Raw genomic sequence first — 23324 nt, 5'->3', positions numbered from 1 at the left:
GTGTGTGTGTGTGTGTGTGTGTGTGTGTGTGTGTGTGTGTGTGTGTGTGTGTGTGTGTTGGGTGGGGCGATGAGGCAGGGCACAGAGAGACAGATGCATTAGTTAGGGGTAGGTGCGGGCAGATCATACCACCCTAAACTCTGGCTGTCTGTAACGCCCACCTCATCCTCCACAAAATCCAGAGAGCAAGGAAGGGGGTGAATGAGGCAAAGAGGAGAAAGAAGGCAGTGATCCCCAAGGGGTGGGGGACAATATCCCACTGGGCAGCTTTGTCAGGCTTCCCATCTAGAGATGAGGGTAGAAACGCAGATGGTACATGGGCCAGCAGGGGGGCATGTGGAGGCGGCTCTAAAGGGCTGGGCCCTGCCCCTACTGCCCTGGGCCTTTCTCCTTCCCAGCCCCTTTCCTTGGCTGGTGCTGGGGGATTCATGGCTTCACGTGGGTGGGTCCAAACCCCTGGCTTTGTGATCCCTCCCCTACTCATTACTGTTGGCCTCCCTGCAGTCCAGTCACCCCTTTCCTCTACTGGGCTGCAGCTTTGGGGAGGGGGCAGGATGCTGGGTGAGGTCCCCCAAGTAACTGAACAAACCGCCCCCTCCCCTCCTCAGCACTCCCGGGGGTGGAGAGAGACCCGGTTTTGGTTTCTCCGGCTCCATGAACACACAGAGGTACACGTCCTACCATAGGAGGAAGCAATGACTGTTACGAGGTTGGCGGCTGTAGGGTGCGCGGGGGCCGGGGGCAGGTGGACGAGCTGGGGAGGGGTTGGCCCCTGCCTGGTCCAACCTGGCCCCCGGCGGCCCCACCCCGGCCGGCCGCAGCGGCCCCGCCAGCTACTGAATGTGGCAGGCGGTGGAGGACGTGGCCTGGCAGCACATGCAGGTGGGGTTCACGGACTTGGGGGGGATGAGGTCCAGGTCCTCATCGTCGGGGATCTCGTCTAACCGGTAGCCGTCCTTCAGCAGCTGGATGTTCAAATCTTGGTTGATCTGCTGTAGGCAAAGGGAAGGGAGGTCAGGCTCGGGACCATGTGGGGGCACCACGCAGGGCTGGGGCCACATGCCCAGGCCATCGGCGCCCAACCTGTTGCATCCCAGGTCTCTCCAAAACCCCAGGCTTTGCACCTCCTCGGCCCCAGCCTAGGTTCTGGCCTCCCTTACAAGCACGTCCCCCTGGGGCCCCGCCCCGCTACACACCGCACCCCATTCTAAGGGCAACTTCCCACCTTAGGTCCTGCCTCTATTCGGGCCCTGCCCTCATTTCAGGCCCACTCCTGTAAGGTGTCGTCTAGGTAAGGGCCCTGTTCCTGTTCCAACCCGGGTCCCAGCCTCGTCCCTAACCCTGGGCTCCAGGCACTAGAGGCGGAGTCCAAGGCCTCACCTTTCTTTCCAGCCAGATCTTATCCCAGGCCCCGCCTCCCCATGGGCTCCGCCTAGCTTTGCCCACTGCTCCTCTCAGGGTATGACTTGGCGTTGGCCCCACCCCTTCTCTTGGAGGTGGGCCTGCTTACGTGTGTTTAGGATGGGAAGGGATGGGGCCTCACCTCAGCAGAGGAGTAGCCAGAGGAGGAATATCTGGACATGTCAAAGTCATCATCACTGGCCGCAGGGGAAAGAAGACAGAGAGGAAGTGACTCCCAGATATTAAATAGAAAACTCTCTTTACCTCCCCCCACCGCCATCGGTCAATACCTCACCCCTCCCCGACACTTCCAAATAAACAGCACAGTCTCAGTAAAAACGGTGCTTGCTGTGCGAATGCAGTTTCAAGACAGGTTCCCTAGCTCCACCCTTCTAAATTAATTGCCCCCCTTAGCCCCCTAAATTCCCCAGAGCCCTCCCTCCTTTTTTTTCTAGGCTCAAATTACCCTGGTTTGTTGGGTTTTCCCAAAGTCCAGATCTAGCCAGGTGTGTTCCCAGCAGTAGGGCGCCTTCCTCAGAGGGGGCAGGGCGCCATGCAAGGCATCAGGGCCCATTTTAGGGGCAGCCATTGGATCAGCTATCCCAGGACAGCAGCAGATTGCATAGTTGCCTTTTCCTCTCTCTGCTCTCCCCCACCTCCAGGTAAAAAGTTCCATTCCTTGCGGGGGTTCACATTTGGAGAGCTCCCAGCTGAGGAACACCCCAATTCTGACAATATAGCAAGTACGTCCTGTACAGCCCACTTGTGTGTTTGCACAGGCTGCTGTGGCTTGCCCGGCTGCCCCAATGTCTCTGTACACACCTGTCCGTGTCAAGGGCTACCAGTGGCTTCTCGTCTGGGCTCTGGTCAAGCGAGGAGTAGCCTTTATTGGGGACGACCAGCCTGGGTGGAGAATTGTGGGGACTGGATTGGCAACTGAAGCACACAAGCCTGGCAAGGAACTGGGTTAGGCCGTGCCGACCACCTCCCTCACCCCTACGCCACCCTCGCCACCTTGGATCCTGGGAGGCCCTCTCCTCTCAGAGAGGAGCTGGGCCTGAGGAGGGAGGGAAGACAGGAGGCTCAGAACCAGCAGAGATAGGTGCTGGCTGGCAGGGCCCTGGTAGGGTGGAGCGGGGTGGGGGCGGGGCCTCTACCTTGTCCGGGCCATGACATTGTTCTTCTTGGGTTGCTGGTTGACGGGGCTCCCCATGCTGCCATTCTTCAGGGAGCCCTTCCGGGCCAGCTCCCGCTGCTTCTCTGCAGGGGAACACGGGAAGGAAGCTGTGTCCTGCCCCCAGGGGCACCCTGCCTTACTGTTCGGGGCAGCCTGGGCTGGGCCTCCATGGTGAAACCCCTTGCTTCTCTAAGAGCTGAGGCAGGGATCCAACTCCAGGCCCTGCTGCTCGGGAGAGACAGTACTTGGCTCTGCACAACCTGAGGCAGATAGTGAGGGGGCAACATGAGGAGGCTGACCCCTGTCTTCCAGGAGCTGTACTCCCAAGTTGGGCAGCTAGTGTGTGCTTGATTCCAGAGAAAGGTTGGAGCAGGAAACATAGAGCAGAAGGATGGCAGGGCTTCCTGCAGGTGACACCTTGAGATGGAGAGAGGAGGGCATTCTAGTAAGGAGGGAGAGTGTACAGAAAAATGCACTTAGAAGTTGAATGTAATAAGTGTGGATGTGGATGGGATGGAGGGGTGAAGATGGAGGGAGGTCAGTTTAGAAAAGTAGGATACATTTATTCAGTCATTTATTTATTCAGCAAACATCTGTGTCACCAGTCATGTCTCAGGTCCTGTGCTAAGGGGCTGGGGGCTCCCTCTGATTACAGACTCAGAGCATGAAGGTCTTCAATGCCAAACAGACGAGTTAGGGATTAATGCAGAAGGAAAAGAAGCCACTGAAGATTGTAGAGTGGGAGGGGCAGATGGGGCTGGCAGGGTAAGGGGCAGGAGGCTGGGGGAGCCCCTCTGCCTAGACTACTTCTGACTCATCTGTCAGCCTCTGAGTTCTCTGAGGCTCCATAGCCTACCAGATTCATGGGGCTGGCAACCAGGTGACCCATTGCCTCATGTGTGGCCCTGTTACCAGTAACCAGTTGCTGCCTGGGCCCTAGAGGAGACCTGGCTACCCATTCCTCCTTGTCATTTCAGCCCCGATGTAGGAAAAAGGACTGCCAGGGGAAAGCTCTCATAAAATAACGACAAGCTCCAGAGAGGAAGGATGGGATGGGCATTTCCAGCTACTGTGACTCTGGAATTTCCTCGACCTCCATGTTTCCGTGTCTCTCATCTCCCAGTCTCTAACCCTCTTTCTTTGCCACTGCTCACCTAACTCCCTCAAACCTGCCTCCACCTCCTTTCCAGCAGGCAGCACCTGCCATTACCACCCCAAGCCTCTAGGGGGTGAAATTCGCCTTAAAGTTCCTGGTGGGGATTTTCCTCAGTGCAACTGGGACGAGGTTGTGAATTTTCTAGAGGAGCTTTGGTGGTAATGTAATGGGCAGGACAAAAGAGTGTCATTTTATTTTATTTATTTTATTTTTTATTTTATTTCTTAAGTGTTATTTTAAAAGCATGTTGGAATTGTTTGAAACTGAAAAAATGCTAACAATAAACTGGGAAAACCAAACTACAGACTACTATGCAACATTTAAAAGAATGAAGTCATTCTCTATATACTGATATTGGAAGGGGTTCTAAGACATTAAGTGGAAAACAAAAACAAAAACAAAAAAAGTTTCAGAAAATATGTACAGTATGATACCACTTGTGTTAAAATAAAAAATAAAATGAAAAAACTAAAAAACGCTTGGAATGATGATCTCTGGGGAGTAGAATATGACAGGCGAGAGTAAAGGAGAAGTTATACTTGTTAAAATATTTGTATTGTTAAATTAAACAATAATAAGCAAATAAAACTGGCTGCTCAAAAACAGTTTGAGTTTGGTGTCCTGGGACAATGAACAAATTCCACTGAGAGGACTGCTCTCTTGTTTAGAAAAACAGCCTGAGGGGCTCCCCGGATTTGGTCTGGAAGGAGAAAAACAAGGTTAACAAAAAGCTGAATAACATAACAGGACTCTGTGAAAAGGAGCCCTGGCAGCTGCAGAGGGAGAATGTTTTAGAACAGATGGGAAAGGGTTCTCAGGACTAAGGAGGGGTCCAGTATTTGATGGGCAGCTGGAACCTGAGGAGAAAGATGGGCAGGAGGGTGGCAGGGATGGCAGAGAAGTTTTGAAGGATAGTGACAGCCTGTATTTAATTGTTAAACTCTTTCCTGGATGCACTATGTTATAACTTCTCTTCGTGAAAACAAATTTTTATTTTTTTATTTTTATATTTATTTATTTTTGGCCGCACCTTGTGGCTTGCGGGATCTTAGTTCCCTGACCAGGGATCAAACCCAGGCCCTTGGCAGTGGAAGCACGGAGTTCTAACCACTGGACCGCTAGGGAATTCCCGAAGGCAAATTATTAATTACAAGCCTGTTACGCATGGCAGCCTTGGGTGAGTGAAACTGGTCCCTGAAGGGAGAGACGCAGTGTTCGGCATAGGGTGAAGTGACAGCAGCAGCTGCAGGAGGTCTGGGCAATGGTTGGGAGACATGTGACTTCAAAGGAGCAGGCTGCAGCATAAACTGACTTTGGAGTGGACGTGAGATAAACCCCCAAGGGAAAGGTGACCCTGGAAAGTGGGGGAGAGATTTGGGTTTATTAAGAAACTATGGGAAAGCTCCCCCAAACAGGAGCCTATGAGATCCTGAGATCTCCAGATAGGCTGACATAGGAATGGGGAGAGGGGCTCAGCTTCTAGGCTTTGGGAGCCTCATTCCTTTCTACCCCTCAGACACAGCAACTGACACCCCACCTCTAAGGCAGCTTCCTCTTGGCCTGGTCCAGTGTTTGATGGGACTGCCAACCCACTCTCTGGAGTTCCATGCTTTCACCCCTGCAGCTATCCCCTGGAATACCTGGAGCCTTCTTGGCCTCAGAGATGCCTCTAGAGTTCTGGGCTCCTGTAGAGAACTGTAATTTCCCTCTTGGCCTTGCAGGAGATAAGGTGCCTGGCGGTGCCAATGACTTGGTGGCTGGAGTCTTGGAATCAGCTAGCCTGAGTTGGTTTGTTTGTGGTACCTCATTGTAGACCCAGCCCAGAGCACCTTGTCTGTCCACTCCCCACGTTTCCCTCACCCCCCAGACACACTCACCCAGCTTCACTTGGAGCGGGGATGGTTTGTAATTCATGGCTACTGACTCACCCTCCCGGGCGTCACAGTCTCCGTCTGAGATGGAGGCGGCGGCTGGGTCCTGGGGGAGAAAGCAGAGAGATAGGGAGCTGTTAGGAAGTGAACACAGTGGGCTGCTCTCACCTGTCCTCTGGAGGTATTTTTCCCTGGCAGCAGGCAGGGTATTCAGGGAGGGAGGGACAGACCCATCTACCACAGGAGGAAGACACTGAGCTGGGTGGAAGAGCCAAGGCTCTCAGCCCTACTTACACACACCTGGGTGTCTATCTTTTAAGTCCTGTGTGATCCACCTCCCCCAGGAAGCCTACCGCAATTCCTTAAACCCAAAGGACCACCTTCTCCAACCTCCCAAACTCGTTGCCCTGCTCCTCAGGGCCCTTCCTACGTACTTGTTTGGAAAGGTCTTTCTAGATTCCTGTGAGTTTAAGTCAGGGTAGGTGCTCCCTGAGACAGGCCTTCTCCCTCTGTTTCCCCCTAGCACTGAATGATCCCTTCACAGGATCCAGAGAACTGACTGTCCAAGCCAGGCTAGACTTCAAGGCTGCAGCCACAGCAGTTCTAATGAGGACTTCTCCATTTCACAGATGAGTCCTAAAGAGTGTCTCCTGCGAGAACCTAAATGGTTGGCTGGGAATGGTAGGTGAGAAGACAAATAATGACAAATCAGCTGGTGGCCAGTTAGCCCTGTGTTGCCCACACAGGGCTTGACGCTACAGATGACAAGGAAGGTAGGAAAGCATGCATCCTGTGCATCGTCCAGGGTCTGCAACTGTTTCGATCTCCCTCACTGCCCTCCTTACTGACTTCTTCCCATTGCGATGGGCGCCATGCTGCCCAGAGTCCTACTCTAGCCTCACTATTCCCTCCCAAACACCCCAAATCTCTGCTACAAGATCCAGGGCCTTGGCCCACCCTGCCTCAGTCAGTTGGAAGGGGCTGGAGCCATTCACATTCTCCCTGAGAAACTGATGACCAACCATTGATACAGGTGCTGCCACCCTAACCATCCGCCTAGGGTCACAGAGTGGTATGCCTAAGGTCTAAGGATTGCAGAGAGGATCCAGGGCTGTGCCTGCTCTGCCTCTGGGGACAGGGAGCGCAGGCAGATAGGCAGGCAGAATGCTCCAGGCCCGGGGATCTGAGTGGCTTCTGGTGACCCATCAAGGGAAGGGTATATAGCCATTAGGGTGATTTCTGTTCCCTTTAGAATGAAGCAGTGGGGATGAAAACACGCTTGTCACTAAGGGAAAAGGGAAAAGTCTAGAATGTTTGGGAGGGAAATCCTGGCCTTGTCTATGTTTCCTTAGGCCATCCAGAGTGCAAGGCCCAGGGTGGGCTGTGTTGCCATAGTGCTTTGTGAGTTCCCGAGGGCAGAACCTGGGCCTGTGTCCTCTGCTTCGATTTCCATCCTTAGCTGTCCTTGAGGGGGATGGGACAGGAAGGTAGAACAGGTGTGAGGCGGGGCGGGGAGCTGCAGTGCCTGCATCCCAGGCAACTTCCCATGCCACAGTCTTTCCAAGTCCCTCATCCTCTGCCTCCCTGGCTCAGCTCCTTCTCGGGAGACTGATTACTGGCAGCATCTATCCCCTGCAGCCCTGGAGCAGGAGGCCTCTAGTGGCCCTTACATGCCTCTCTGTGGCCAAAGCAGCCTCGCAAGTGCTGCCTGTAGGGAACGTGGAGACCTGATGGCTGAGCTCTAGGGTGCAGGGAAGGCTCACTCCCAAAGCAGCCTGAGGGCGGGCTTCTCAAAGGGTAAAACCCATAAACGTGCCTGTGGAGCCCTACCAGGGAAGCGGTGGCAGATTTCCAATTTCCTCTACTTTTTCTGTAGCATTTGTCACATGTCACACATACCACATCCATTTGGAAATGGTTTCCTCCCCTGGCTTCCAGGACACTACGCCCTTTAGCTCATCTTGCCTCTTTGACCATCATCCCTGCCTCCTCCAATAGCTAACTTTAAGAACTCAGGCTCTCAGGCATTTGGGGCTAACTTTCCCTCCTCAGTGCAGATGAGTTCATCAGAGTTTCTTTTCTCAGGCTGGAAGTACTAGGTAGCAACACTGGAGGGAGATGGTGCAGGAAGGACGGGGGGCTGGGAAGCTGTTGAGCAACTCTGGTCACAGGGACACATGTGTGGTCCCTGCAGCCACTGGGCAGGTCCTAGTGGCATTTGATCCTTGAGGGAAACTGCCAGTCCCTTTGGGTCAAGAGCCAGGGTGCAAAGCCCTAGACTGAGAGGTCCCATGCAAACTCATCATTCAGCATCTCCCCGTCATTGTCCATGATAGAAGGCCATCTTAGTGGCAGGAACAAAGATCTCTGGCACTGTGCCTGCAAACTCAAGCCTTTACTATGGGCTTCCTGTATGTCTTTCCTGAGACATGCAGCCAGTGCACCATGACCATCACATGGAAATGTAATCAGGGAGATTAAATGTGAAATATTCATGAATATAAGTATCAGAGAGGAATCCAGGCAGAAGGAAGCATCTGGCTCCAAGAAGTCAGGGAGAATTTAAAATGCCCCCCAAGGACACCTGACAGGAGTTAGCTAGATCCAGGAACTAGAGTGGCGATTAGCAAGATTATTAATAAACACTCAGCAGAGACAGACATTGAAATGCATCTCTAACAGCAACCTATGTTTCTACAACCCTGCAAACAAATTCTCCAAAGACTACAGAGATGATTAATAGCTCAATCTCACTGTTTCTGGGACAGAATATATAGGCTAATGGCCAATGCAAAGCCAGTATAACTGGAGGAAGGAAAAAGTGCCAGAAGAATCTTTAAGAGTTAGTCTGGTCCAGTGCTTTTCATTCAACTGTGTTTCCTGAAACTTGTGCCTTGGGCAGGGCTGAGTGAGAGAGGAAAGTAATAGGAGGGGATCCGGCTTGCCTTCAACCAGAATAGATCCGTTTTGATTTCATTTACATATCAGCCTTTCTGCAAGGTTTTGGTTGAAGAAAGGGTTTTTATTGCTTTTTAAAAAAGGGTGGGGGAGGGGTTTAAAACACATTGATTTAGTCAAATCTTTTAAAAATGCTTTACTATAGAACTTATTAAATTTACAGGAAAACGGAGAAAACAATACAGGGAGACCAGTTTAGACTATTCTTTTAAAAAATCCTGGGGACTTCCCTGGTGATCCAGTGGATAAGACTCTGCGCTCCCGATGCAGGGAGCCCGGGTTCGATCCCTGGTCAGGGAACTAGATCCTGCAATGCATGCTGCAACTAAGAGTCCACATGCTGCAACTAAGAAGTCCGCATGCTGCAACTAAAGATCTCTCATGCCGCAACAAAGATCCCACATGCCACAACTAAGACTTGGTGCAGCCTAGATAAATGTTTTTAAAAAGTTAAAAATCCTCTAAAGTTAAAAAAAAAAGATCCCTCTTTAAAAAAGAAAACCCTGGCTCCTCCGTTTACTAGCTGTGTGATCTGGGATTTAGTTTCCTCATCTGTAGAGTGGGACTAATACTAATACCTAAGTCAAAGGTTTCTGTGAGGATAAAGTGATACTATGTAATCTAGTGCTTAATATGTAAGCATTTAGAATAGTAGTTAGTATACTACATACTGAGCACTACATTTGTGCTAGCTATAAAGTTTTTATTAGTACAGGCTCCATGGGACCCACACAATCATGAACAATGTGCCCTGGCAGTGACTGATCCACAGCAGCAGCCCTGGCACCACACATGTTGGGGCCTGGCTTATGTATGAAGGTGTCTGCGGAATAGATGCTCTCTCCACAGAGTGAGGAGGGGCCTGATCAGGGGGCATTCTGTCTTCTCTCTCGCCTCACTTCATTATGCTGCATTTCTCTCACTTATTTAACAGTGGTAGGCCTCGGACTCATAAAGATAAACAGAACTAGGCCCATCCTTGAGGAACTCCCAGTAATTATCAGTAAATGTAACAAGGGCCATAAAAGTAGAGGGAAAGGAACAAAGTAGTCAGAGAAAACTTCACAGAGGAAGTCACTTGAAAAGATCTCAAAACATCAGTTCACCAGTTAGCTTAAGAGGAAGGAGGAAGGATGTTCAGGGAACATCTGCAAAGGCTCAGAAGCCTGAAACTAGCATTGCATATTCAAGGAACAGTATTTTGCTATAGTTGAAATCTAGAAGGCATGATGAAAAGTGGCAGGAAATAAAGTTGTGGGGCCAGGAGGGCTCAGACTGCAGGAGAGGATGGGTCTTGATTTTGTTCTTTACTCAGAATATGATGGGGAGGGCTTCCCTGGTGGCTCAGTGGTTGAGAGTCCGCCTGCCGATGCAGGGGACACGGGTTCGTGCCCCGGTCCGGGAAGATCCCACATGCCGCGGAGCGGCTGGGCCCGTGAGCCATGGCTGCGGAGCCTGCGCTCCGCAGCGGGAGGGGCCACAACAGTGAGAGGCCCGCGTACGGCAAAAAAAAAAAAAAAAAGAATATGATGGGGAAGCCAGTGAAGCCTTGAGTGGCGGAGTAACATGATCAGATTTGAGGTGGAGAAGGACCCTCTCATAGCCATATAGAAGATGGAGGGGAAGGGAATGAGACTGAAGGTCAGAAAACTACTGCAACAGTGCCAGCAGGAGATGACAGGGACCTGAACTAAACAGAAGCAGAAGATAAAAGGCCAGAAAGGAGGATGTTAAAGAGGGTAGAGTGGCAGACTTTAGAGATAAGATGTAGAAGAAGGAGTCCAGACATTCCTAGTTTTCTGTTTGGAGTAATTGGGAAAGGGGCACTAATTACTAAAACAGACAATGCAGGAGAAGGCATAACTACACTCAGGGAAAATTAGATGAGCTCAGTATGGGACATGTTGAGCCTTGAAGTGCCTTTTGGACACTTAGATGGCATCATTAGTCAGTAGGAACTGAGGTTTGGGATCTCAGGAAAGAGATGTGGACTGGTGGTGATGGAAGCCCGCAGAGGAGAATAAGTCTTCTCAGGGAGAATGAGCACAGTGAAAAGAGACAGGAGCCAAGAATGGAGTCCTGAGGAGCATCCAATCTTAGGGAATGAGTGGAAGAAGAAGACTGAGTAGGAGCAGAAAGACGAGATGTAGAAAAAGATCTAGGGAGACCTTCAAGTAGTTTCAAGGTGGAAGAAATCAACAGGGTCAAATAAACACATGAGTCCATAAGACAAAGGCAATATTTAGAAATAAGGAAGTCACAGGTGGCCTCAGCAAACAGAGTTTTGGTTGAATGGTAAGAACAGAGCCCAGATTACAGGGGATGTAGGAGGGAATAGGAGATGAGGAAGTCGAGACAGTGAACACAGGCTATTTTTTCAAGGAACTAAACTGAGAAGAGAAGGAATGAGAGTGAATGACTGTCAGAGGGAGCTTTGGAGCTGAAGGATTCTTTGGAGCTAGAGAACACCTGACCACTGTCCTAGACTGAAGGGAAGGAAGTTGGGTCAACAAGGAGATGTTTGATGGAGCATGGTCTTTGAGGAGTCAAGAGAAGATGGAACCAGAATCAGACCAGAGGAGGAAGGCTCCTTGCTGAAATGGAAGGGAGGTGAAGATGGGTGGGGGATGCAGATAACATGGAGGCAGAAAGGTGGGTGGAAAGTTAAGGGAGTTCATTCCTAAAAGCCTAGTTAAGTAAAGAAGGGGGTGAATGCTAAGGGATTGAGGAAAAGAGGGACACTTGGTGGCTAGCCAGGAGTGGAAGGAGATCAGACTGGTGGGGGTCCCAGCTACACAATCCTCATCTTTCATCCACCCTTGATCTCATCTTCAGGATGAAAGGTACTCTCCGTGGTGCTGAACAATTCTGCCTTTGTCTTGTGGACTGAGCACAGATGATTCAAACGACATGATTCAATTTTCACTTTCCCACAGGAAAGGTAACCTCTGTCCTCACCTTCAAGCACTAATTTTCCGGAAGATGGAAATTGAAATGGATTTAGAATGAGATATGAAGAGGGAAAGCACTTGCACCAACATTATCTAACCTTTCTTCCCCTAACACACATGAATTTTCCTCTAGTTTTAGGAGGGAGTTGGTGGAGGCAGTTCTGAGTTATGAAATACTGAAAGGCTACCTCTGGAATAGAGTCATGTCTGTACCTTGTTCAATTCCCCTGGGTGAAAGCAGGAAGCAGGAATTAGAGCAGGAACGGGGCCAGGAAGAAAGGTAGTGCTGACAAGGAAACGGAAAAACAGGGAAAGATCTGGAGATCAGGCCACTCTCTGACAGGTAGATGATGCAAGATAGGGTATCAAAGACGAACTCTGTTTCTGTCACAATTTGTTCAGCTCAGAAGCTACCTGGGGCTGTGGTCCCCTGCAGGGTTATGCCACTCCCCCAAAACATCTCTTGGCAATGGGTGGTAATAAGCATGTTTAGACATCAGTATTTAGAGGGAGATCCCAAAAAGGCAACACTATGCCTTTGTATCCAATGTCCATGGCTTGGCAGAAACCTAACCTCCAGTCCAAGAATATTCAGTAGCAGTCTAGGCATTGGTTAGATCTCTCTACCTCCCTGCAGATGGCTGTTCATTCAGCCTCTAAGGCATTCATCTCTCTCTGACTCAACATCTCAACATGAGAATTAATTGGCCAACTTCACACTGGTCAGAATGGCCATCATCAAAAAATCTACAAACAATAAATACTGGAGAGGGTGTGGAGAAAAGGGAACCCTCTTGCACTGTTGGTGGGAATGTAAATTGATATAGCCACTATGGAGAACAGTATGGAGGTTCCTTAAAAAACTAAAAATAGAACTACCATATGATCCAGAAATCCCACTACTGGGCACATCATATACCCCGAGAAAACCATAATTCAAAAAGATACATGTACCACAATGTTCATTGAAGCACTATTTACAATTGCCAGGACATGGAAGCAACCTAAATGTCCATCAACAGATGAATGGATAAAGAAGATGTGGCACATATATACAATGGAATATTACTCAGCCATAAAACGGAACGAAATTGAGTTATTTGTAGTGGGGTGGATGGACCTAGAATCTGTCATACAGAGTAAAGTAAGTCAGAAAGAGAAAAACAAATACCGTATGCTAACGCATATATACGGAACTTTAAAAAGTGGTACTGATGAACCTAGTGGAAGGGCAGGAATAAAGACGCAGATGTAGAGAATGGACTTGGGGGCATGGGGTGGGGGGAAGGGGAAGCTGGGATGAACTGAGAGAGTAGAATTAACATATATACATTACCAAATGTGAAATGGATGGCTAGTGGGAAGCTGCTGCATAGCCCAGGGAGATCAGCTCGGTGCTTTGTGACGACCTAGATGGATAGGATAGGGAGGGTGGGAGGAAGGCTCAAGACGGAGGGGATATGGGGACATATGTATACATATAGCTGATTCACTTTGTTGTACAGCAGAAACTAACACAACATTGTAAAGCATTTATACTCCAATAAAGATGTGGGGAAAAAAAAGAGAATTATTTGGCCAATGACAGTTCCTGCTCTGCGGTACGATCTGAAGTCCTGAGTCCCATTTCCTGAGTCCAGTTGTTGGGCAGCTCCCACTTTTATTCCCTATCTCCCCCTTCACCAGGATTTCTCCAGGAGCTGCCTGAATTGCCAGTCAATTGGCCAGGACTTCAGTCCTTTTAGGACACATAAGTGGGCCCTTAGGGGCCCCACTTATAGGGAAGGACAAAAACCTCTCTCAGGCATAAGGTCTTTTGGGGGATATCTGAAGGAGAATCAGGGAAACATAAGGGAGACAGTCTTTCCAAGTACTGTTCGTAGCTCTTACAAAGAGGGGAAGAAGAACAGAAGAGCTGGGGAAGTCTGTGAAGCCTGAATTTGGGAGAGGGGGCAGAGGATCCTGTCGAGCTCAGGGAGGCCTCTCTTACCAGTCTAAATCCCCTCAATCTTCAAGGCTTTTCTCTAAAAGAAGACTCAGTTCAAACAAAGTCAACACACTGAGTGTCCATTCCTTTTCAGCTCTGGACTGGGTGCTGGTAGTAGAGAAGGAGAGCACACTTTCTCCACACACACCACACTTCTGCACAGCATCATGGGATAAAGCAAAGTTCCCCAGAAAGAAGTGGAAAGGATTCTTATGGCTGGGCTGGAGTTCAAGAACTCAAGTTAGTCCTATGTGTAACTGAAGATTTTCTGTTTCCTTAAACAGCTCCTAGGATAGAATTCATTACCAAAAACAAGCACCACCAAGCTTTAGTATCTTTGTGGTGGCTGTCATTGGGACAACCAAAATGCAGAACCCCATGGCTAGTAACAGCTTTAGCCATGGTGAGTTTAATAGATTTTTCTGTTATAAAGTAATACATGCCAAAATTTTAAAAAAATCACCTTGAGTTTTACCACCTTGAGGTAATCTTCGTTAATGTTCTAGTGTATTTGAGTCTTCTGTGTATACTACAGTAGCAACACTAGGGGGTTTCCCTCTCTGGAAGCTGGTGTTTCTCTTGTCCTCACGGTCACAGGGGTGGGCTTCTAGGTACCATGTTGGTTTTGTGTAGTCTTGCCCTTGCTTAGACCAGGCAGAGCCAATCAGAGTCTCCCCCAGAACTGGGAAGTGGGACGATGAGGAGATGTAAAGCTCAAGACTGTAGATTAGGTAGGAGAGAAGGCCATTGGGCAGGGAGACAAGAATAAAGCTGATGTTCAGAAAGAAGCAAACACAAGAGACAGAGAAAGTCTTCCCTAGGTTTCAGGTTCTGGTTCTAGAACTTGCCCTACCCTTCTAAGGTTTGACCTCATGCCTGTGCTTAGATACAATGAGAAAATCTAGTGTCCTTACTGTCTAGTTGCCTTTTTAGCTTATACTAGCTTGAGTTGGATTTTGTTACTGTAATCAGTAAGTACCAACTAATAAATAGGCATAGAACAACATTTAAAGAAAAACACACTGTATCTTATATTCTGTATTTAAAAAAATTAGTATTAGGACATGATCAACTCTCCATAGTTTTAAATAGCTTTCTTTTTTTTTACATAGCTTTCTTAACCCTCAGCTTAATGACTGCATAATATCTACAGAGGGGATGTACAATAACTTTTTAACCATTCATTTATTTTGGACATTCAGGTGGTTTGTACTTTTTCACTATTATAAATAATGCTACACTGAAATCCATATATATTTGCATTTAGCATGATTTCTTAAATAAAGTAGAATTACTAAGTAAAAAACCATGAGCGCTTTTAAGATTCTTGATACATGTTGCCAAACTGCTTTCCCAAAGGATTGTTCCAATTTACAATGCCTCCAGTCATGACCAAGAGCTATAGCGGGCCTTTTAGTATTTTACTTTTTGCTGTGTACCAAGGCATTTCAGGTCATCACATCTATCTATCATCTTTCAAGAGAGCTCTGCTCCAGTCCTTATTTACCTGGTTCCCTCTGGGGAATCTTCTTTCAATGAATAGAATTTCCTCTGGGCATCATCTGCCAGACAAAATCTCCTGACTTGAGGCCACCAATTAAGAACAAAAGGAGAGAAGACTATTACACTGCAGCTTGGGAAAGGCTCTAAGTGGAGCACCAGTACTGCCTAGTTAGTAGCTGGCCACCATGGTTCAGCTGGTCCCTGGCCTGTGCCAACACATCAGCTGTAGGAACTGTGACTGAAATTACAGAGACAGGAGGCAAACCTCACAGAGTAAGTCTCCCTTGCTTTCAGACTTAGGGTGAGCCAATTAACCAAAATGGCTCTGGAGTTATTCCAGAGAGAGTGGCAGTTCCTACTCTCTTACCCATTACTGAGTTTTCAAAAATAGCTACTCAGAAACAGGGAGAGAAAAGGATGGTGAAAGATACGAAGCTAGTACTGGGATGGCAAAGAACTGTATTCATTTTTTAAATGGGGAGACAAGGGACCAGTGAGTTTTTCAAAAGATTTAGAATCCTGCTTTGCCTTCTTCATGGTTAGGACTGCTTATCCTAGATTGATGTTCTACTATTCATTCCCATTTCTACTCACCTGGAAACCCGATGACCAAAAAGCCTTTGTTTGGGAGACAGGACAAGTGCCTCAACTCAGGGACACCCACTGTAGCAGCTACGGCATGGGGGAAGCCTCTGCATAGGCTTATACGTTGTCATAGGGACAACCCTCGTGACCCAGGAGATAGGAGCCAGGGCCAGAAATTGAGAAACCTTGGTTCCTCTGGGAGGCTTGACTTGGCCTAGTCCCTGACCTTCATCCCTATCCTCAAGCTCATCCTCTGAGCCAGATGTTGAGGAGGAGCCTCTCTTTCCTTGGACCAGCTAGAGACACAGGTTTTGGCCTATACAGTCTTGTGATCTGAAAGGTTTTTGAGCCCCAAATCCTGCTTCCCCCTCACCTGCTCCCATTTCAACCTCTTTAGGGAAAGAAAGACCATCTCACTTAATGAAGAAAGGGGGGGAAGGTGTAAAGATCTTTAAAAAGTAGATCAACAATGGCTAAAATGGTAAATTTTATGTTATGTATATTTTACCACAATGAAAAAAAAAAAGATTGACTGGCAGGGCTTGAGGCAGAAGGAGAAGATGGGATGAGGGTGGTCAGTGAAGAGGAAGCAGTCCCTTCTCTTTTTTTTTTTTGCGGTACGCGAGCCTCTCACTGTTGTGGCCTCTCCCGTTGCGGAGCACAGGCTCCGGACGCGCAGGCTCAGTGGCCATGGCTCACGGGCCCAGCCGCTCCACGGCATGTGGGATCTTCCCGGACCGGGGCACGACCCCGTCTCCCCTGCCTCGGCAGGCGGAATCTCAACCACTGTGCCACCAGGGAAGCCCAGTCCCTTCTCTTTTTTAATTCAGTTTCAGCCAACACAGACTTTGGAGATGAGACCTTTCATAGAAATGATTCTAAAATCAAGGGAGGGCTTCCCTGGTGGCACAGTGGTTAAGAATCCACCTGCCAATGCACGGGACATGGGTTCGAGCCCTGGTCCAGGAAGATCCCACATGCCATGGAGCAACTAAGCCCGTGCACCACAACTACTGAGCCTGCAAGCCATAACTACTGAAGCCCACGCTCTAGAGCCCGTGCTCTGCAACAAGAGAAGCCACCGCAATGAGAGACCTGCGCGCCACAATGAAGAGTAGCCCCCACTCGCCGCAACTAGAGAAAGCTTGTGCATAGCAACAAAGACCCAAGGCAGCCAAATAAATAAATTTATTAAAAAAATAAAATCAAGGGAGTGGGGCAAGGCAAGGGAATCTGGGGTTCTGGCAGGGCCCAAAGGAGGGAAAAAAACGGGACCAGATGTTCAGGGATACTAAAGCTTTAAGGAATGTGGTCCAGAGGATCATTCAGTTTCTTTCCAGGATGTGGATTCTAGTTCCCCAATGTAAGGAAGGAGGCACAGAACACTGAGGAGAGATGCTGCCAAGGAATTGACAGAGGGCATTTGGTTGGAGAGTTCTTGAGATTGGTCCTTCATCCAGTCAGCACATGGTAGGAAGCTGAAGCAAGAGAAATGTCAACAAACATTGACATTTGGTCTCAGCCCAGAATACTTGTGGATCTCATCTGGATCTTGGCTCCAAATCTCACTTGAGGATTTTTGATAAGCTTCAATTACTCAAGAGACTGAGTGAGCCGGGACGGCACTGGTTCTTGAATCTTTTGCACTCCTTGATTTCCCAAGAAAGCAAAGTAGTAGTCTGAAAGTCTATGGGATGCCTTCCCAGAGCTGCCATCTCTGATCCCTTTCCTCTGGCCTTGGAAGAGTAAAGAGCTGCTCAACTGCGATGGACAATGGACTTAAGGGCTGGTATCAAATAGCTCCTCTCTGTGGCATTTCCTGCCCCTGCCTTTCCTCTCCTTTTCATCCTCTTCTAACTCTCTAACCTCCATTATGCCTGGCAAGCACCACTTTCTGCTCACACAGACAACTTGCAGTTCTAAAACTCAGCTCTCTGGCCAGAGCAGTCTCCTGTTCTTTCCTTTTTGTCATCCCAATAATTAAGCATTGGAGAGCTTCCAATTTGTTAAAAAAAAACCTTGATGTTCACTGAAGACCAACAAGGGGCAGGCAGGGCACAACGCATTTTGGGGAGGGAAAAACACCAAGACCTGGTTCTTGCCAAGAGGACTTTAGTTGAAAGGTGGGGAGTTGACAGACACACAAATTAGCCTATTTTATGCAGAGAGAGGAGCATGGGAGGTAGGATTACATGAAGGGTGGTAGGAGCACAGAGGAGAGAGTGATGGCAGTGGAGGTTTGTTATCCTCCCTGACAAAGAGGGTCAGGCCTGGGAAGGAGCTTGATCAAAGCAAAGGCTCAGCTATTGGGTCAATGGGTACTTTGGCAAGAGGGTTTAGAGCAATGACTGGTGAGGCTTAGCCCTGGGACTAGGACTCTATTCTTACTACTTTTTTTAATCTTCTTTTTAAAAAATATTTATTTGATTGCACCAGGTCTTAGTTGTGGCCAGTGGGCTCCTTAGTTGTGGCTCACCAGCTCCTTAGTTGCAGCACGTGGGCTCCTTAGTTGTGGCATGTGAACCCTTAGTTGTGGCATGCATGTAGGATCTAGTTCCCTGACCAGGGATCGAACCCGGGCCCCCTGCATTGGGAGCGTGGAGTCTTATCCACTGAGCCACGAGGGAAGTCCGTATTCTTACTACTTTTTAATGCTGCTGCTAGTACAACCCCTACTCTGCCACAGGGCACTCAGCCCACCCCATTTCTGTGGGTCAAGTACAGAAATGTAGTGGGTTGAGTACATCAGGGGCTTTTCCTTTACCACTGAGATGCACAGACAACTCTCCCACAGGGAAGGGTCGAGAGGATCTAGGTGGGAGGCTGGGAAGTGTTTTTATTGGGAAGGCAAATAGGGATTCAGAGTCCTAAGAGAAAGATATGGTAGCTCTGGTGAAACAAACCCTCACTGCCTCAAGCAGTCACCCTCACCAGGCCTGCTTTGTGCAGCAGGGAGGTCAATGCTAAGGGCTCCTGGCAGCTCATGGCCCAGCTCAGAAGTGGAGGAGGTCAGAGAAGGGAAGAAGAGCCATAAAGGCTCATGAACCCTATCTGAGTTTCCCTAGAGAAGTCAGTTCTTCGAGTGGCCAGTTGGTGGTGGAAAAGTAGGGGGAAGGGGAGATTCTAGACTAGCACAAGCTCAAGGCAAGTTTTCAGCTGTGAAGCCAGCCAGTTGCTGGTTATGCATCTTTCCAGGGAAACAATACTCATCTGCAAAGCTAGAAGGTCTTGGGGTCCCTGCTGGAGGGCTCCCCAGGCTCAAGGTGGGACAGAGTCTTTCCCTGCCCACCTGTCACTCCCTGGCTGGTGCAGTGACACTGAATGGATAACTCAAGGGTACAACCTCATTCCTGAGGCATCCACAGGAAGGGACCCTGAAACGACAAATAACCAATACCTACTCAAAGACCCCCTGTAGCTCTGAGCTCACACCTCTGAGGAACACCTCTTTTGCTCTGAAGACACCCGAGCAGGCTTCATCTCTTCTAGACAGTTCTGACACACCTGTATAGCTTACATCCTTTCACACCTGCTGAGCCTATCTGTGTACCTCTAGTATAGTACCTCTTTTTTTTTTTTTTTTTCAGTTTTAGTGCACTTGAATGACAGTGGCTTCCAAAATTTTATGTACGCTGATAACAGGGAATAAAATTTAGGGTAGTATTTCTTAAACATTAATGTGCACACAAATCACCTGGGGATGTTGTTTAAATGCAGATTCTGATTCAGCAGGTCTGGAGTGGAGCCTGAGTATACACATTTCACAAAAGCTCCCAGCTGATACCAGTGTTCTTAGTACAGGGACCACACTTTGAATAGCAAGGCTCTAGGCCAGCCCCTCTACACCTACACCATGCACAGGCAGCCCCTCAAAGAGCTCTCTGCCCCAGCCTTAATCTGGTTACATTCTTAGTGTGAAGACAGCATGATGGCTTGGTGGGGGAGATTAGAGAGACTGCCCAAAGCTCATGTTGGGGAGGCAGCTCTGCTAAGAGCTCTGGCTGGGCCCAGGCAGGGAGCTGTTCAGAACAACTTAGCCCAGGTGTGGTTCTTCTAGAATTTATCAAATTGTTTAAGATCTCTTGGACACCTGCTATATGTATAGCTATGGTGCTAGATGCTTTATGTATGTTATCTCATTTAATCCTCCTAAAAGACCAAGTAAGGTAAATATCATTCCTGTTTTAAAAATGAAGAACCAGGTTGTATAAAGCAATACGTTCAAAGTCACACTTTGAAGGTGGTAGCACTAGGATTTGAATCTAATTTGCTCATTTAAAAATATCCCAGCCCCTACTCAGAGACATCAGATAAAGTCATGAGATTAACAACACACTAGAACTTCCATAGCCGTGGGACTGTGGTCTTACAAAGCAGGCACTTTGAAGGCTGGTACTAGTCTAATCATGTCTCCAGTGCTCAGCCGATACTTGGAGCCCCTCTTTAGAAAATGGCATGCATGCTTTCTCATCACCAGCCTTCTGCTCAATGAGTTCTCCATAGGAAGAAAATATTAGAGCCACTGAAGCAGTCAATAACTCAAGATGGAGAGAGAGAGACTGGCAGGAAGCAGCAAGCAAGAAAAAGCACTGGGAACTGTGAATGCTGAGCCCACGAGAGAGAAGCAGAGGGCAGTACAAGAAAATGAAATAAAAAGGTCTCAGCCACTAATTCAGTTCTGGTCCCACATTTTCTATTACATTATATTCTAGGCACTGTGCTGGGTGCTGCTGATACAAAGATAATGTGGTCTTTGCCCATGAAGAGCTCATAGGCCAATAAGGTAAATGAATAAGCAGATAATTTTAATAATATGCCAAGGGCTAGAACAGAGGTTTGTATTGAGTATTTTAGATACACAAGATAAAAGCATCTATCCCGCCCTTAGAAACTAGGGAAGACTTCTTCAAAGAAAGCTAAAGCATGAAGGGTGAGGTAAAGTGAACCAGATGAAGAAAGGAATAGAGAACAAAAAAAGAAAAGAAAGTAGTGGGGAAGAAGACACATATGACTATATGGCAAAAGGAATATAGCTCAATTTTGCTGGGGTGTTAAATGCTAGAGGGTGAAGTGGCAGGTGATGAGACTAGAACGGGATGAAGGCTTAAAATCATGAAGGGCTTTGTGAGTCATGTTCAGGGCTTTGGACTTTAACTGGAAATAATGGGAGGCATTGAAGGATTTTAAGCCCATCGTCAGATTTATAGAGACAGATCACTCTGGGAGCAGTGTGGGGAGAATGAGAAGGAATGATTAAACTAGAGGCAGGGCACTAGATAAGAGGCATTGCAAGAGGTGATAAAAGCTGGAAAAAGGCAGCGTCAGTGGGGTTGGAGAAAAGGGGATGGAGGAGCAAAACATGTCGAGGTCAAACTGCCAGAGCTCAGTGGCTGATTGGATCTGGGTTTGAGGGAAAGACACAGGCAAGGATAACTCCCAGGTTTCTTCCTGACTCAGGTGCCTGGGTGAATTGTGATGCCACCAAATGACAGAGAAGCAGAAGTAAGAGTAAGTTTAGTGATTTTGTTTTGGGCAGGGGTTTGTGTATGCATGTCTATAAATATGAAGGGTTGGAGAAAAGAATTTGGCCAACACCAAAATTGAAGTAGGGGGCAGAAGAAGACTGACAGCTGCGGTCAGAGAGGCAGGGGACCAAGGAGAAACTGATGTCATGGACGTCAGGGAAGGACAAGGTTTTGAGAAGGAAAATGTGAAACTGGAGGATGGTTGAGGCTGGGGGAAAGAGCCAGCAGAGAGGGGCCAGCTGTTCAAAGACATCGAGAAAGAGAACTCAAGACATACTGTTCGTTCTCCGGTTTGCTGACATTTCAGCAGAAACAATTTTGTTCTCAACAATTATGGGTTTGATCCTTGGCAGGCTTGAGACTCCCCACAGAGAGAAACCCTTCAATAGAGAAGTCCAGCCATGGTCCAGAGATCAAGGCAGGTCTGCTATTTCTTAGGAAGTGTGGGCAAGAGTGGGCTGAAGGCAAGGGATTCTGACCAGGGTCTGGCCAACCTCAAAATAACAGCAAGCAGAGGGGTGTGCAGTTGCCCCAAGTTCTGGCTGCACCACAGTCCTGACTACCTTGGGTCATTCCCCCCAGAAGATGGAAAAAAGCAGCAAAGACCCTCGGTTTCGGGACTTCCCTGGTGGCGCAGTGGTTAAGAATCTACCTGCCAATGCAGGGGGCATGGATTTGAGCCCTAGTCTGGGAAGATCCCACATGCCGCGGAGCAACTAAGCCTGTGCGCCACAACTACTGAGCCTGCACTCTAGAGCCCACGAGCCACAACGACTGAGGCTGCGTGCCACAAATACTGAAGCCCGGGCGCCTAGAGCCCGTGCTCCGCGACAAGAGAAGCCACCGCGATGAGAAGCCTGTGCACCGCAAAGAAGAGTAGCCCCCGCTCACTGCAACTAGACAAAGCCCACGTGCTGCAACAAAGACCCAACGCGGCCAAAAATAAAAAATAAATAATTAGGAAAAAGAAAAAGACCCTGGGTTTCTAGTCCTTGGGCAGGAAGCCTGCAGAGACTTAACAGGAGCAGCCTGGGAATCCAGAGCAGAGGGATTCCCAGAGGAAGAGCTTGCATTGAGATTTTTCTAGAACCTGGAACACCTGCTCCACCAACCACAAACATCCAGCAGAGGCTCAATCTTAGAACCTATACTCTGAGTGATCATGATTATTTAGTGGTCATGATTTCTCACTTTTAAAACCTTCAATAATACTTTTCTGCAAAAATAAACAGTAAAACTGAAGAGTCTTTTGACTTACTTATTAATCAGATACAGTAACAGAGTCTAAACTGCATGTCTCCACTGTGAGAAAAGTTAAGAAATGGTACAGTTACAGTTGGTGTAGATCCTAGTTATTCTGTCTCCTGCATCCAAACACCAGAACCCATGGGTGAGCGGGCAGGGCACTGAGGTATAGGAAAGCCAGGGCTGCGCTAGGGCAGAGGACTGGCAAATTCAGTGAGGTCAGACACAAACCTTGACTTTGCGGGCCTATTGCATTTTGAAAAAAATTATGTTTAGAAGATGAAGAGGCACTTCCCCTGGTGGTGCAGTGGTTAAGAATCCACCTGCCAATGCAGGGGACATGGGTTCGAACCCTGGTCCAGGAAGATCCCACATGCCATGGAGCAACAAAGCCCGCGGGCCACAACTACTGAAGCCCGCGCGCCTAGAGCCCGTGCTCCACAACAAGAGAAGCCACTGCAGTGAGAAGCCCGTGCACTGCAATGAAGAGTAGTCCCCTCTCGCTGCAACTATACAAAGCCCGCGTGCAGCAACGAAGACCCAACACAGCCAAAAATAAATAAATAAAATAAATTTATTTTAAAAAAAAAGAAGATGGACTGTGTTTGGCTATTTACAAAAATAGGTCTATGAATGCTGCCAGGGTTGAATGGATGTTTTATGCCATTTGATGCATTTGAAACAACCCAACAAGCTGGAATTTTTTTGCTGTGAAAGGGATGCTTGTTCTGTAAATCTTGGTTCCGATTAGAAAGGAAACTCCAAAAAGTTCCTATGTCCCCTGGCAGGAGAACAATGCTTTTTCTTCACTCCACAACCTTGTAGCAGTCAGAAAGTTAGTTACAAGGCCTCACATCTGGGCTTCTAAGAAGCCCAGAATAACCATTTCCAGGAGTATTTTGGTCTTCTATATGGACGCCTAACTTCATAGGCAGTAGGAATCTGCCTTGTTCATATTATAACTT

The 23324-nt window shown here is 48.2% G+C and overlaps 1 protein-coding gene across 6 annotated transcripts in view; it reads right to left on the bottom strand.

Moving 5' to 3' along the window:
* Nucleotides 1-38: 38 nt before the first annotated feature.
* Nucleotides 39-23324, bottom strand: part of FAM219A (family with sequence similarity 219 member A) — a 57366-nt gene continuing 34080 nt past the window's right edge. For 2 of the 6 annotated variants that reach the window (XM_007470769.1, XM_007470770.1), the window contains exons 2-6: nucleotides 5612-5711; nucleotides 2559-2661; nucleotides 2224-2304; nucleotides 1544-1598; nucleotides 39-989 (exon numbers count right to left, since the gene is read on the bottom strand). In XM_007470769.1, the coding sequence (XP_007470831.1) occupies nucleotides 834-989; nucleotides 1544-1598; nucleotides 2224-2304; nucleotides 2559-2661; nucleotides 5612-5711 (495 nt within the window). In that variant the 3' untranslated portion in view covers nucleotides 39-833. Of the gene's footprint in view, nucleotides 993-1543; nucleotides 1599-2223; nucleotides 2305-2558; nucleotides 2662-5611; nucleotides 5712-23324 lie in introns of all 6 variants that reach the window. The other 4 variants (XM_007470772.1, XM_007470773.1, XM_007470768.1 and 1 more) reach the window with 3 other exon arrangements.

This window comes from Lipotes vexillifer, unplaced genomic scaffold, assembly GCF_000442215.2.
Source record: "Lipotes vexillifer unplaced genomic scaffold, Lipotes_vexillifer_v1.1 scaffold2225, whole genome shotgun sequence".
NCBI classification, from domain to species: domain Eukaryota; kingdom Metazoa; phylum Chordata; class Mammalia; order Artiodactyla; family Lipotidae; genus Lipotes; species Lipotes vexillifer.
The sequence above is the reverse complement of the archived record's forward strand: the minus strand, read 5'-3'. Positions and strand labels throughout refer to the sequence as shown.